The 15091-nt window shown below is 34.2% G+C and overlaps 1 protein-coding gene across 1 annotated transcript in view; it reads right to left on the bottom strand.

Moving 5' to 3' along the window:
- Positions 1 to 1190: 1190 nt before the first annotated feature.
- Positions 1191 to 15091, bottom strand: part of LOC150104873 (sodium-dependent proline transporter-like) — a 104029-nt gene continuing 90128 nt past the window's right edge. The window contains exons 11-14 of the mRNA XM_090396033.1: positions 14252 to 14351; positions 8939 to 9048; positions 3269 to 3439; positions 1191 to 1885 (exon numbers count right to left, since the gene is read on the bottom strand). Coding sequence (XP_090252159.1) covers positions 1721 to 1885; positions 3269 to 3439; positions 8939 to 9048; positions 14252 to 14351 — 546 coding nt within the window. The 3' untranslated portion in view covers positions 1191 to 1720. The remainder of the gene's footprint in view (positions 1886 to 3268; positions 3440 to 8938; positions 9049 to 14251; positions 14352 to 15091) is intronic.

The raw sequence follows: 15091 nt of genomic DNA on the forward strand, positions 1-15091 counted from the left end.
ATATTCCATTTGAGATCCAATGATCCTCAATGAATACATTTATCTTTCACTGTAAACACAAAAATCTCAAGTAAGAATCATAAGAATAGCAACGCAACCTATGAGAGTACATTCTAACATTTAGGTAAAAGTTTAACATTCACAGATTACACGATTTCAAATAAAATATATTATCTCTACTTGTGAGTGTAAAGCTATTGTCAAAATTGGAATCCAAGTAATAACGAAAGACTATTTAATATATACAAATTATGCACAATGCATATGGAATAATTTACAATTTCATTTTAATTAAATTAAGATTTAACTCGAAATATTTATCAAATAAATACTAACTTAAGTGCATTAAAATTAAATAATCCTTAATATGAAAATATTGCGGTATTATGTTTAAAGAAAACTAATATATATATACAGTGTAATCTAAAATATATATTAAAATATATAAATTAAGACATAATTAATTAAGTAAATTAACTATTTATTAATAAATAAATTTGTTAATAAATTATTAATTAATTAACCTAAAATTAAAATAAATATTTTAATTCAAGTTTTATATGCATCAATTTTTAAATTAAAATTAAAAACACAATAAAATAAATTAAATTAATACATAGTCATAACCTAAAATTTAAATAAAATAAATTGTGCTAACAAATGAAATCTGAAAGGAGTTCAAAAATAAATGAACATAAATATGTAAAGATGATTATATGAGTATATTATGAGTATATTATTTATATATTATGAGTAACATTATTATTTATATTATTTATGGTTAATATGATTAACATCATTGATATAATATCTAGAAATATGGAATGTATATATACACATAAATAAGGTGCCTAAACTAAAGAACAATTTTATAAATAACAAAATTAAATTGTATGACTAGAAAGAAGAAAAAATTATAAAACTATATAAAATATAAATATTTATAAAATAAGTTATCAAATAATAAAATGTCAATATTAATAAAAAAATAGCATCATAAAATAATGATAATTAAAATACTAAAAAGGTTTATTTTGAGTAATATATTAAGGGTTTCATAAAAAATGAAAAAGATAATAAAATAAAATAACATATTAAAGAGACTTTGTGATAACAAATGAAATATATTAAAAATTAATATAAATAATAAATAAGTGAAATAAATCAAATTTCAAAAGTCTCAAATTTGTTTTAAAAGGTACCTGAAAACAAATATATTATTGTGTGAATAACATCTGGTACGGATGCACAAAAAGCAGTCTAAAGTTATAAAGTATATTCATTATTATTATACACTGTGCTCAATACGAATAGAATATGCAAAAATAGAGTAGTATGCGAAATAGATAGGAAACTATATGTAATTGAAACAATTTTGCTCACTGATTTACACCATTAATACTAACTACTGTGGGTATTGTAATCTAAATACACCGTTATTACAGTTATCAATAAAATGACTGTTTGTGTGGCTTTCAAGTGAGTTAAATGTTTATTTACAATTTGGAATCTGTGGTGTAATTTCATATAAACAAAATGATGATTGGAAGTCTGGATACCTCAAGAAATATGGATTACCTCTCTCTCAGGCATTCGCTCACACATATATCAATGGACAATCACACATTTCTTAAATAATGGGGTTTTGAGTTCCATATTACTGCCCATTCTGTGTCAATAAATTTATCAAAACATGAAAGTACCTACGACCATGTTGTTTTTAAATAGCTGTCTCAAAGGTGTAGGTTACATTAAAAGATGGATTGTCAAATGAATTTTTTCGAAGATCTTCTGAGCCATCATCTGTTGGATCTCCAGTTTTAAAATCTGAAAGCTTCTGAGCCGGTCCCCAATCCTCTGTTGGCTGCATCAGAATCACGAATCTCTGCAAAACAATAAAATAATGAATGTTAAAAATTACTAATCACCAATTAGAAATTAAAATTTTCTCTGCCTGAGGCAATTATTCTGTTGGGTGCAGTCTTATTCCGTATGCACAGATTTCTACTACTTAAAACGATTAGTTTTTGCATACAGATAGGAGATTTTTTAGTTCGATTCTCTGTTGTTGTTGTTTTTGTTTTTTTTTCAGACAAAGCCGTTTAACTCTAACGAGCGTCTTAAAAACTGGAGACAGCCAAATCTCCACCCTTGGCCGCCATATATAGCTGACCCATAGCTACATAGTGATTTCCTTATGCATCCTGGGAGGAGAATACGGCAGACAACTGATGTCATCTCGTAGTCGATTTCCTTGATTTACGGGTCAGAAATCAGAGTGTCTAACTCGAGGGGGGGGTTAATTTCCAATGTCAAAGAGATTGATTATCTCGAAAACCGACTGAAAACTTGCACAGAGAAAGATCCTTTAGTGAGCGACTGGAATCGAGCTTTATAAAAGTCTTTCTCCTCACGATCTAGCGTTATGGAAGCAAAAATTCATCGCATCCACTAAATGTGGATAATCTATACCACCGTTAATGATATAGATTATTCAAACAATAAAAAAAAAAGTTAGTCTTTTATGTTCGACTTTGTCCATTCAAAAATGGTGTCAGAAGTCTTTTTAAAATAATATTATTAAAGAAGGATAAAAATATTCAAATTATTTAAATTTCAGTTAGAAATAATGATATATTTAACTAGTAATAAGACTAATTATACTCATAAATAGTATAAATATAAATTAAATAAAGATGAGCGTTTGTTGCAGAGTTATCGGTAAGATTTTTTTTAAAATAAACATTAATAAATATGGTTGGTTTTTTTTTCGTTTTTTTTTGTTTGTTTCTGTAATTTCTTTTATTCTATTGGTAATATTTTATTCTATTTTTATTCCTTTGTTGTAATAAATTAATAAGTGACTATTTCTTTATTATGCGCTTATTTCAACTCATCCAATTCGTTATAAATTTAATTGTTACTTCATGTAACAAAAATACACTTGTATTTAGGTTGCAACTTCAAAACAGGACATTAATATACACAAGCCGATTGTATATCGTTTCTGATGTATAATCAACAGGATGCTCTGATGTTTACAAAACATGGCGGGGCTCTTCGTTGTCCGATATGCAGTCGGTTTATGTCCATTAATGTTCCTTCTTACTGGGGGGCTTGAAGTAGAGTGAAGAAGTTCCACATTTGGTCCCTAGGATTTCTATTTTCATTTCAAGAGATGTGTTTATACTCTCACAGAAAATGACTCTCTTAGGAATCAAACTATTATTTGCTTCTAATTTATGCTATAATAATTTCTCTCACTTACCTCACATAGAGGGCGCTTTGTGAGTGAACAGAACTTCCAGATCGAAACAGATATTATTACTGCCACAGGCAGCATAGCTACTGTCCATCCTACTGCATTAGCCCATACGGGATAAATATAGTTTCCGCTTTTAGCAGGAGTGTATTCGATCCAGTTGAAAATCAGGATGAACTATAACGATAAACAGAGGTGAGTAATGCAAATGTTAATAAAATAAAATAATACTATATACTGTATTGTATTTTCATATTTTAGAAAAACAATGTGCTGCCATCTAGAATTAAGAATTTGAAGTTGTTATATACAAATAGAAAAGAACTTCTATATATAATAAATTATATAAATTTAGAAAAGAAAAGAAACTTCTTTATATAATTATTTATATAAATCTATGTAGAGATTTATAATTATACTGATAATACGAAACTAAATGTAGCAAAATTTTACTTAAAATGATCTATTTATTTACGAAATCCAGAATACCCACAAGATACATATGTTCGAATATTGATGCTGTTCGCTTTTGTCAGTCCGATTATAGTCGATTAGGCACATATTTCACAAAATCTTTTATTTTATTTGCACTCTCTCAGACCCTTTACGGTTTAAAGTTAAATATATATTGTGTTGTTGGTCAGTTCTCTCACAAACTAACACAGTAATGAAAAAGTTAAATTTTTTTTTTCATCAAGTGGATTGCAACTAAAGATCGTTGATAGGTTACAATAACCGCTTTTTTTTGGTGGGGGGGGTTGAGATGGACTGAGTCCTGGACTCTTTATCCCTTCATCTGATTGAAGAAAATGTGTGGATGGGGTGTTATTGAGCTAAAAGCTCTAGTCATGGCTGAGTAACGGCAATAGCCGAGCATCAGTTAAAACTTGATTGGCTAGAACATTGCCATCGGTTACCCTGGGTCCACAATTAACCGCTGTTAACTGTTAACTTCTATGGCAAGATGGACATTAATCCCTTGGATTTTTATCCCGTAAACGATATGTTTTAATTATTTAATGAATGAAATTTTTGAGCGCTTGGCTCTCCCTACTTAGGGCTGTGGAGAATTATTTCGATCTGTGATTAGAGCCGCCTTTCGGCGTTTGTGTTTCCATCTGTCATTTTCATCGTAATCTGATGATTCACGAACGAGTGGGTTGGGATGGAGTGATGCCTGAGCAAAGTACTTGGCTTCTATCTGGAAGAGAAACGTAGATATGTCTGGCAGGTTTCCGTCTTGGTGGAGGAGAGTGTTCCTTACAAACCATGGGCCATCGAAGATCATTCGGAGGCATTCATTTTGTATTATTTGTAATCTTTTGATGTTGCCAGGGGAGGTGTCGCTCCACGCTGGTGAACCGTAAGTTAATGTGGGTCTGACGATTGCTTTGTATATTCTTAGTTTGTTTTCTGGACTAACTTTGCTTCTTCGGTTGAGTAGAGGGTGGAGTTGAGCTATTGCTCTATTGCTGAGTTATCTTTGTTGCAGGCATGAGAGATGTGGGAGTTGAAGTTGAGTCGGTTATCTAGTTTGATTCCCAGGCATTTTACTTCTTTTTTGCCATGGGATATCAGTATTGAACATTGTAAGTGCTCCGTGGTGGTTTGCTTTCTTCCTTGTAAAGAGTATGGCTGTGCTGTTATCTGCATTGACGTCTATTCTCCATTTTTGAAACCATTTTTCAAGATTTCTTGCTGCATTTTGTAGTCGTTGTGTGGCTAGGTGTGGCCTGAGTGATCTGGCTAGTATCGCCATTTCATCTGCATAACAAGCCATGATGGTTGATGGAGTGTTTGGGACGTCCGAGATGTAAATATTAAAGAGTAGTGGCGATAGAAGGGAGCCTTGCGGAACACCTGCTATGATACTTCTTGCAGAGGATCTGAGGCCATGCAATTTCATTTGAAATTTTCGGTCTTTCAGATAAGAGTTTATGATTTGGATGAGGTTTAGTGAGTATTTTGCTGTTATTAGTTTGTGGATGAGGCCTTTGCGCCACACTTTATCGAAGGCTTTCGCCACATCCAGGAAGATTGCCCCCTATATGTTGTTTCCAATTGAATCCGGTAGTTATGTATTCTATAAGTCTGTGAACCTGTTGAGTTGTGCAATGACCTGTGCGAAAACCAAATTGTTCTTTTGGGACTAGGGCTAGATTGTCCTTTTTTTTTTTTTTTTTTTTGTAGGCGTTTTAGTATTACTTTTTCCACTATTTTTCACAGGCTTGACAAGAGCCTGATTGATAGGTTTGTAATTCTGGGGGAACTGAGGTGTTTCCCCGGCTTGTGGATGAGGATTATATCTGCCTGCTTCCAGCGAGTGGGGAAGCAGTTGAGTCTTAGCATTGCGTTGATGATTGCCACTAGATGCATTATCGTTTTGTGAGGGAGTGCCTTAATAATTTTATTTGAAATCTGATCAGGACCTGGTGCTTTTCTGTTGTTGAGGTTCTTGATGGTTTGGTATATTTCCTTTGGCGTAGTAGTATAGCTTACGTTGTCACGGCTGGCGGGATGATGAAGTGCACATCGCACTTGCCTGTGGATTTTTTCAATGAAGCGCAAGTCCGCATGAGTGTAGTTTGGTTGACATTTCAGCTCCAGTGCATCTTCAAAGGCTTCTGCTTTCTAATCGTCTCGGTAGACTATGCCACTTTCTCCATGAATTGGGTGTATATTGGGGAGGTCGCTGCGAAGGGCTTTAGTTATTATCCATAATGGTTTGTCTTCGGCGTTTAGTGATCGTAGTTTCCTCTCCTATAGCTGGTTCTTATGATCTTTAATCGCATATCGGACTAGGTTTGTTGCCCTGTTTAACTCTTGTTTATCTTGGGGCGATAGAGATGCATAGTAGCGACGTCTGATCCTGTTTTTGTTGGGGATAAGCTTTAGAATCTCTTCTGAGAGTAGGTTAGCTTGAGCTGGAGCAGTAAGTAGAGGCTGTTGCAAGGCCAGTTTGGATTATGCTTTCGAGTTTATTGATCGCTGAGTCTACTTCTTTCGGGTGATGAGATGATTGGGAAGGGCCTGTGATGTTGCAGAGAGTTGCGTTGAGCTTTTTAAAATTTGTGCAGGACTGGTTGGGGATGATTTCTGTTTCCCCACCTAGGCTTAGTAGAACTGGATTATGGTCGGAGCTGAGATCATTAATAGCCTGTAACTAGAATTGGTATGAGGTGTTCCTGAAGATGGCTATATCCAGCACATCAGGTTTGCCCAGCGGTGCGTAGTGTGTTGGTTCTGCAGGACCTGCTATGGTGATGTTTCTTGTCATAGCAAACTTGTGTTGGCTTCTCCCATTGTTATTGGTGTTTTTATTATTCCATGTTGGAGGTTCAACGTTTAGTTCTCCTACCATTATTGTTGCTTCATTTGTGTCGAGGAGCTGGGAGAGATCCGCGGCTAGTAGTGGTTTGCTTGGACAGTTGTAAACAGAATATAGTTTTAGTCTACCTGTATTGTTGATGTGTATCACAATTCCAGTTTCTTTTTCTTCCAGATTTATGGTCGTTATTTTCTTGATCTCATTGTATCTTTTTTTTTTTTTTTTGGTGAAGATAGCTGTGCTACCACCTCTGGCATTGAGTCTATCATTCCTTTTAATCAATGAAACTCACCTCACATACTGTGAGGTGAGTTTCGTTGATTAAAAGGATATCTACTCTATAACGCACAGCAAATTCTTCCAATTCTATGAGATTATTGTTTAATCCATTAGCATTCCAGAATGCAATCTGTATGAAATTATTCGAAATAGGCGTATTAGTCATTGCTTAACATTGTGAATTTTACTTGTGTATTTTTTAGGAACTTGTTTGTATCACTTTGGCTGGGGTTGGTCTTGCTGAAAGTCGTCAGCATCTCCCCCAGAGTGGCAGTTAGGATAACAGCTGAGTTATGTTTCTTGGAAATAGACTCTGTTGGTTTGATCTTTGAGGAATCTGCTGCTGCATATGAGCTGCGTGATGTTGTTTGCTGGTGGGTACCTCCTTCCAAGAGTACTGTACGTTTTTGAGATGGTGTAGTGTTTGCTTTTCTGTTTTTTTACCAGGTTATCTGGATGGTGAGTGCTGTCTTTATAATTTGCTGGGTGTGGTCCACCACAGTTTGCACATGTGGCCGGAGTAGTACGTGGTTTGGAGCATGTGTGAGAAGGGTGATTGTTCCCGCATTTTACACCTTTGTACTCCGCTTTGCATAATTTTTGTGAATGTCTGCATTTCTGGCATCGCCCTGTAGTTGCTTTCCACCTTAGTGGTTCCGTTTTAATCACTAGATTGCATACAGTCTTTAGATCATATATTTCTCTTTGGTCCTTGCTTATTTCAATTAGTACCAGGGACATGGGAAGCTTGTCCACCCTCAACATTAGAGACCTTAAGCGGTTCGAGGCCTTGTGTTTTTAGGTCAGAGACTATTTATTCTGCTGTCGCAATTTCTATGATCCTCTTAATACCACTTTTAGTTTTTTTTTTTCACTTTTCAGCTGAAACGTATGGTACGGGATTTCCAGCTCGTCCATGTGTTTGGTAAGCCGGCGGTAGTCCGATACTCCTTTAGACTGTATTCGGACTCCTTCATCTGAGTTTTTAGCTGAAGTAAAATTAATTTCTGAGTTTTTCATGACCTCCACAACTGTTGACCATTGTTCTTTAGCACGTAGGATCACCGGTGGTATCCGTTCTTTAATCTGTGCAGATGTGTCCATTGGTGCTTCATGGTCTGCAGTGATAGCCACTTTGTCTGTGGGCGCTTGGGGTTCTATTGTTGTAACTACCTTCCTGCGCTTCTTCCTATTGACTACCTAATAGTTGTCAGTGTCCTCTAGTGTGTGAATATCAGCTGTTGTGGTATCTCCTCTGTTGGTGTCTTGTGAGGCGTTGGTAAGAGGGTCAGTGGATTAGTAGTCCTCTGATTCAACCTCTGTTATTTGATGTTATTTAATGGCCATTTCCTTTGCAGCAGACCTCCTACATGCTTTAAGACTGCCAATAGCTGCTTGAAGTCGAGCTCATCATATGGAGTGTCCATTATTTAGCCTAATTTGTGATTAGAAAGAGAGAATAGAGATTGCTCAGGTGTCCCGAGCAGGTGACTGGTAATCCTGTGGACTTTTGAGGGTTCACTAGCAAATCCTGTAGCTCTCAGGTGTCTACCAGCAATAAAATACAACTAGCTGTCCTACAGTAGGGTAAAGGAGTATCACGAATTCACTTGGCCACAGATTGAAATCCTACCTCCCTATTAATCCAAGTCCAAGCTTGTTCAAAATAATACGTCCGTTCACATCAAATGCCAAAAGTATTTATTTAATTAATTTTATGATGTATTTTTACATATGGAAATATATTTTTAAAGTTATAATTAAAATAGCAAAAGAATAATATTTCCCCAAGAAAATTTTATAAAAGATTTTATAAAATTATTAATTTTAAATTTAGAAGCAGATATTTAATCTAGAATAACGTACGAGTCTGTGGCTTAACACTATTCTAGTATCATATTATCTATAGTAAATAAATAAACAAAATAGCATGCGCAATAATAGGAATTCTTTGCAGGATGCAATTTCCATAATTATGGAATTTTAAAAACGAATACATTAAAATGGGTGAGACAAAATGTTTACTTAAAATATTTAATTGAATAATATCTTGATTAACTTCTATTTACCAGGAGGGTTGCTGGAGTGAATACTTTCCACATTATGGTCCAGAAGACAGTCCACAAATAAGATCTCGAGCCAATCATTTTTTCCACATCGCGTAGAAATCTATCCGCTCCTACAAGAAACGACACCTCGGTTAATAATAATAATAAATTTTATATCTAATCACTCAAAAATATAAAACTGCACCTTAGAAATAGTTTAAACTACACGAACAAGCATCACAAAATATACTGATGTATTATTTGAATATTTTGTTTATTATTTATTATATGATGTATTATTTGAATAGTATATTTACATTTTTTTTTGTTCACAGCACTTTAAGAAAAACATTATTTAATTTATTATGCTTGTCTTACAGAATCATTGAACTCTATGTTGTGTTGTTTTTTTTTCATAAAATTGTGATTTTTGTTTTTACAAAACACCTATTTTTCCTTTAAAAACTTCAAAAACGGGTATTAAGAAAACTGGACTTTAAATTATTAATAAGGGAGAATCTATCTCACATACTAAACATTCATTCGATATCTTGGTTACTCAGTGTTCAATTTAGTGTGTCAGGTCTCCAAAACACTCTTTAACAAAAAGTTCAGATGTTCGGCATACACTGTTATTTCATGTAAAGCAGAACCGTGGTTGATACCGTTTGTATCGAAATAATTGACATCCACATTTCTCAAGTTGCAGAAAAAACCAAAATGTTATACCTCATCACTATAAGAGTAGAAATATCAAAACATTAAATCACCACATCGCACTCACAGTACAATCAAAATATTTCATTACCAATCCTAGCAATTGAAAAATCAAAATGTTCCATCATCGCATCCTAAAAACAAGAAAATCAAATGTGCCATCACCGCATCTTAACAACAGAAAAATTATAAATATTCTCTCGCCAATGATTATTATTATTATTATTAAGGGAGACCTCCAGGGAGTCAGGACTCATCGAGGGAGGCCACATACTACATGCACCAGCTATCAAATTTATTCTTGAATTCATTCACACAACATTCCATTCACAGAATCCAATGGCAATCCATTCCAATCACGCACCCCCCCCTGGAAGAAAAATCTAGCCCTCACCCCCCCCTTCTTAGCGGTCTTCATTCTCAGCTTCCAAGGATGACCTCTCGTCCTTTCCCCACCCTCCATAAATTGAAAAACTCCATCAACTGAAATCCTGTATGACCCTTTCAGAAGTTTGTAAGTCTCAGTCATATCACTCCCTCTTTCTCCTGTTTGCTAGTGTCTGCAGTCTATAAATTCTCAATCTGTCTTCATAATCAGTATTCCACAATCCTGATATCATTTTTAACACTCTCCTTTGCACTCTCTCCAATTTATCAGAATCACATCGGAAACCAGGAGACCAGACCTGGCAAAATAGTCCACGAGAGGTCTTATCAAGGCCTTGAAAAGAGGCAAAATAACATCCTTATCTTTACACGTGAACGCTCCTTTCAACATTGCAATTATCTTTTGAGTTGTATTTACAATCTTTGCTACATGGCTCCCCCTAAACTTCAACTTCCTATCTACTAACACTCCAAGTTCCCTAGCCTCGTTAGTTTCTTCTAGCATAATCTCACCAATATAATAAGACTCTGAATATCTAATCACGCCGAAATGAATGACTTGTCTGCCTCGTTGGCCGAGTGGTTAGGGTTTCCACTATCCAGCCAAAACACTGTGGGTTCGAATCCCGCCGTGGGTATGGATGTTTATGACTGTTTGTGAAAATACTGGTGAATAGTGTTGATGTAGTCGTGGTTCGTTGTAGTTGGTGGGTTGAGTGGTGGAGACAGAGTTGTTGAGTAGGTGCTCTCCCTCGATGAATATTTGGACTACCTGTAAGTGTCACGTAATAATAAATATTATTTATTGTTATAATAATTTTTTATTTATTGATTTCTGAAATATTTACACAATTACAATAATCATGTTTAGTGACGTAATAATAATAATAAAAATAATAATTTACATTTAGTGACATTGAACTGAAATCCATTTTCCCATGCCATTAATTCCAGCCTATTCGAATCATTCTGCAAGTACTGCATATCAGCAACATTCTTGATTACCCTACCTATCTTTGCATCATTAACAAATAACTGTATGTCGCTTGTCAAATCCTTCTCAATATCATTAATGTACAGATTGAATAGCAGTGAACCAAGCACTTATCCTTGTGGTAACCATTTGTCACCTTAAATCTTGCAGACTCACTTCCCCCCGTATATCACTTTTTGATATCTGTCAGTCAGCCATCCTCTTATTTATGCTAATATTATATAACCCAAACCCATATTCTCCAAATTATGCAACAGTGTATCTACCATACTGTATTCTGTCAAAAGCCTTAACAAAATCCAAAAGTATCATGGTGTATCGATTCCCCTTGTCTAATTCAATGGTAACATTGTTACAGAATGTGAGCTAGTTGCTAAAATATGACCTCCCCTTAGTAAACCCATGTTGTTCATTGCAGAGTAGAGATTCACTGTCAACCCATTTTCTGAATGCAGGCCCTAACCAATTTTTCCAAAATCTTCACCACCACTCCTGAGATACTAATTGATCGATAGTTGGATACATCAGTCTTTGCACCACCCTTGTGCAATGGAATTACCATACATTCCTGCGGAATCCTCCATCTTCTGAGACTCATTAAACAGCCTGCTCAAAGGAATAGCCAGTTCACCGAACAATCTTTTAGCATACACAATTAGAAAACCTCAAACATTTTGTTACCACGTCCTAACAAAAAACGTTGCATTTACCCACGCTAACAATAGAAAAATCAAAACATTCCATCACAACATCAGAACAAGTCAAAAGTTTATATCACCATATCCGTACAACAGAAAATTCAAATATTCAGTTATCGCATGTTAACAACAGAAACATCGAAGCATTCTGTTATCACATTCCTAAAAAATAAAAAAGTTACGTCAGCGGTCCTTAACAACAGAAATACCAAAATATTTTGTCGCTCCAGCCATGAAAGAGTAGTTCAAAATGTTACATCTGAACAAGAGAAAAATCAAAATGTTGGGTTAGCGTGTCCTAGAAAAATCAAAAATTATAAAACATGAAAAGGTTACGTACACTTTAACATCTGAAAAATCTAAACGAAAAAAAAAAGAAATGAAATCATAATTTTTTAACACTCGAAAAAATCAAAATGTTCCTTCAAAAAACATAAAAACCAAAATATTCCATTTTCACTTAGAAAAAATCGAAAGTTTATGCTACATCAATATAACAGAAAAAAATATATATATTCCAGCCCGTATCAACCTAACAGTACACAAAAATCAAAAAATTTCATTATCACTCCTTAGCAATTCAAAATTTGAAATATTCCATCACCATCTTCTAACAATGGAAAAAAAATCAAAATGTTCCCTCACCATACCCAGAAAACAGGAAAATTAAAACGCTCCGTCACTACATCTGAACATCAAGAATATCGTAATATTCAATCAGCACATCCCAATCAATAACAGAACAACCCATTTTAGCCACAGGAAAGTTCAGTTACAACATTAAATAAATAAATAAATCTGCTAACGCCTTTTATTTCCTTATAAAGGAGTAGGCAAGGTCTAATTTGACTTGTGGATATAGAGGGAAAGTGTTCATTCTCCACCAGCAGCCAATCAGAGATAGAGTACGCCCACTCTGTAGAGCATCGCTTGGCTTGGTGTCATAGTCGATTCATGCTGAAGGGGGAGAAAGAAAAGGACGTACGAATCGGTCGCCAACACGCGAAATCACGTGCATGATAAATAAAATTTCCCAACTGTTATACAAATAAAATAGTTACCACTTTAAAAACTACAATGATCATAAAAGAGAAGTTAATTTTCCGACGTGTGATAATAATAAACAACTCATCCCAGAAGACGTATTAATTACTCTATTATCGGAATGGATTCTCGTTCTGTTGAACATGCGCAGAAGTGTCGAAGGGTGTCGAATCTGTGGGCGTACTATAACTGGTCCAAGACTAATTATAACGGCATCCATTGAAAAGATGACTGACAAGGGTCACGATCCTGGTTCCTAATCCTAACACTATATTTAGGATTTAGAAATATTTGAGTTCTACAGTCGATTCAGTTTATGGGACGAAACACCTGCGTTTTCGGGAGCAAAAAACCTACTTGCCCGTGTCAGAGATGGACTAAGTCAGGTACTGGTCGAAGAAAGGCTAATAAAAAGTTCCTCTAGTCGGCAAGTAGAACCAAATCTGTCCATTACCCCATCCTAATGCCAGAAACGTCAAAGTGTTACATTACCACGTCCGAACAAAAGAAAATTCTGAATGTTTCGTTGTCACGTGCTAACAATAGAAAAAAAATTTAAATACTTCAACAAATCACCCTAACATTGGAAAAATCAACACCTGAAATTACCGCATTCTAACACCGTAAAAATCAAAATTTGCCATCCTAATGATCGAAAAATTAAAATGCCCCATCACTATTCCCTAACTATATAAAAAAACAAAATGTTTTAAGTGCTAATCTACATCGCCCTACAGTAGAAAAATCAAAATCCTAAATGACCATATTGTAATACCCTAAATGTGCCAACACCATATTCTAACAAGAAGATCGAAATACCCTAACAGTAGAGACATGAAAACATTCCATCTTCAAGTCCTAATATTAATGCAGTTTAAAATGTTACTTCACCACATCCTATTAATAGAAAAATCATAATTTTTCTATTAACATATTTTCAGTAATGTATTTATTTGAATCTAAATCATAATCTTATGATTTCTGCGTATAAAGATAGCGATATCATCTCCAAAATATTTGATTTCATTATTTTCCTATCCTCTCTCCAAGTTGCCATTAAACTTAATAAACAGTATGTCAAAAAGCATTTAACGAAGTCAGTTTCTTAGCAGAGAATATTTATGAAAAAAAATAAAGGACGACGTTGATGCAAATATGGGGTGATTATGCGTTTAGTTGGCTTCTGATTAAATACGAAGGAGAATTTATGGATGCAATTTTGTTAGCATCTTATTTACACGTACACAACTGCTTCCAGTGAACAATTAAGAGGTTTGATGAGTCGTTTATCATTATCATTTATCATTTATCTGACACTAAGATAAATGTTATGTTCTTTATGTAATAAAATGAATGCTAAATAGGGATGAGGATGACTGGATTTCATTAAGATGAAAAGTGACCGTATAAATGTTGCTGATTATTTTAATTGAAAACTCTATTATTTGCTTGAAATCCAAAACATGTGGGTGTAATAGTACATGAATTACTTACCATAATGCCAGGATATTAAGACACACTCGGAAATAGCAATGAGCAGCACTGAAAAATTTGCAGCATATTTGTCGAACAACTGGAGCCAAAAAACGCCGGCCTAAATGATGGAAAGAGAAAGAGAGAGGGAGAGAGAGAAATTCAATGTTATTAATCTTTTAATTTCAGGATTAAGACTTATCGACTACAAAGAATTTTTAAAATACGTTTTTGTTTTTAATTTATCACTGTTTTCTTTTAAATATGGTTCACAGATAGTCATTGCTTCTAGGTGATATTTATCCTATTCGATGAAACATGGAAATTTTTACGCATCTTTTGACTGCTTGAACTTTGTGATGATTTTTGCTAAAGGATTACATCAATTAGTTATTAAAAATTGCATAATCAATTAAAAAATATTTTATTACCTTAAAGTGAAATAAAATGAAATATTGAAATTATATTAACGAATAATATAAGAATCCTTTATTACTTAAAGAAAATAAATCAATATTATAACGATTTTAAAATATTTTTAAATTAAACAAATTATATACTTTATATTTTTTTAATTTTATACGTTTCATATACTGTCACGATACAGAGAAAATTAGGAAGAATTATCCTAATATCTCTTATAATAGAACAAATATTATAAATAAAAACGCAGATCTCTCAACCAACTTGGGAAACGAAAAACAAAAATCATACAAGAAGAGGATTATTGGAAAAATGAGCACTCACCAATAATTAAGAGAATCAGTTCTAGTGATGAACTTCCACAGCATAAAAAGACAGCTACCATATTGATAAAGAGCATCCCCTCCATCAGAGAACTACACATATCGGCTATTGATT

Source organism: Typopeltis vanoorti, chromosome 7 (assembly GCF_054136105.1).
Source record: "Typopeltis vanoorti isolate ZY-2024b chromosome 7, IOZ_Tvanoo_1.0, whole genome shotgun sequence".
NCBI lineage: Eukaryota > Metazoa > Arthropoda > Arachnida > Uropygi > Thelyphonidae > Typopeltis > Typopeltis vanoorti.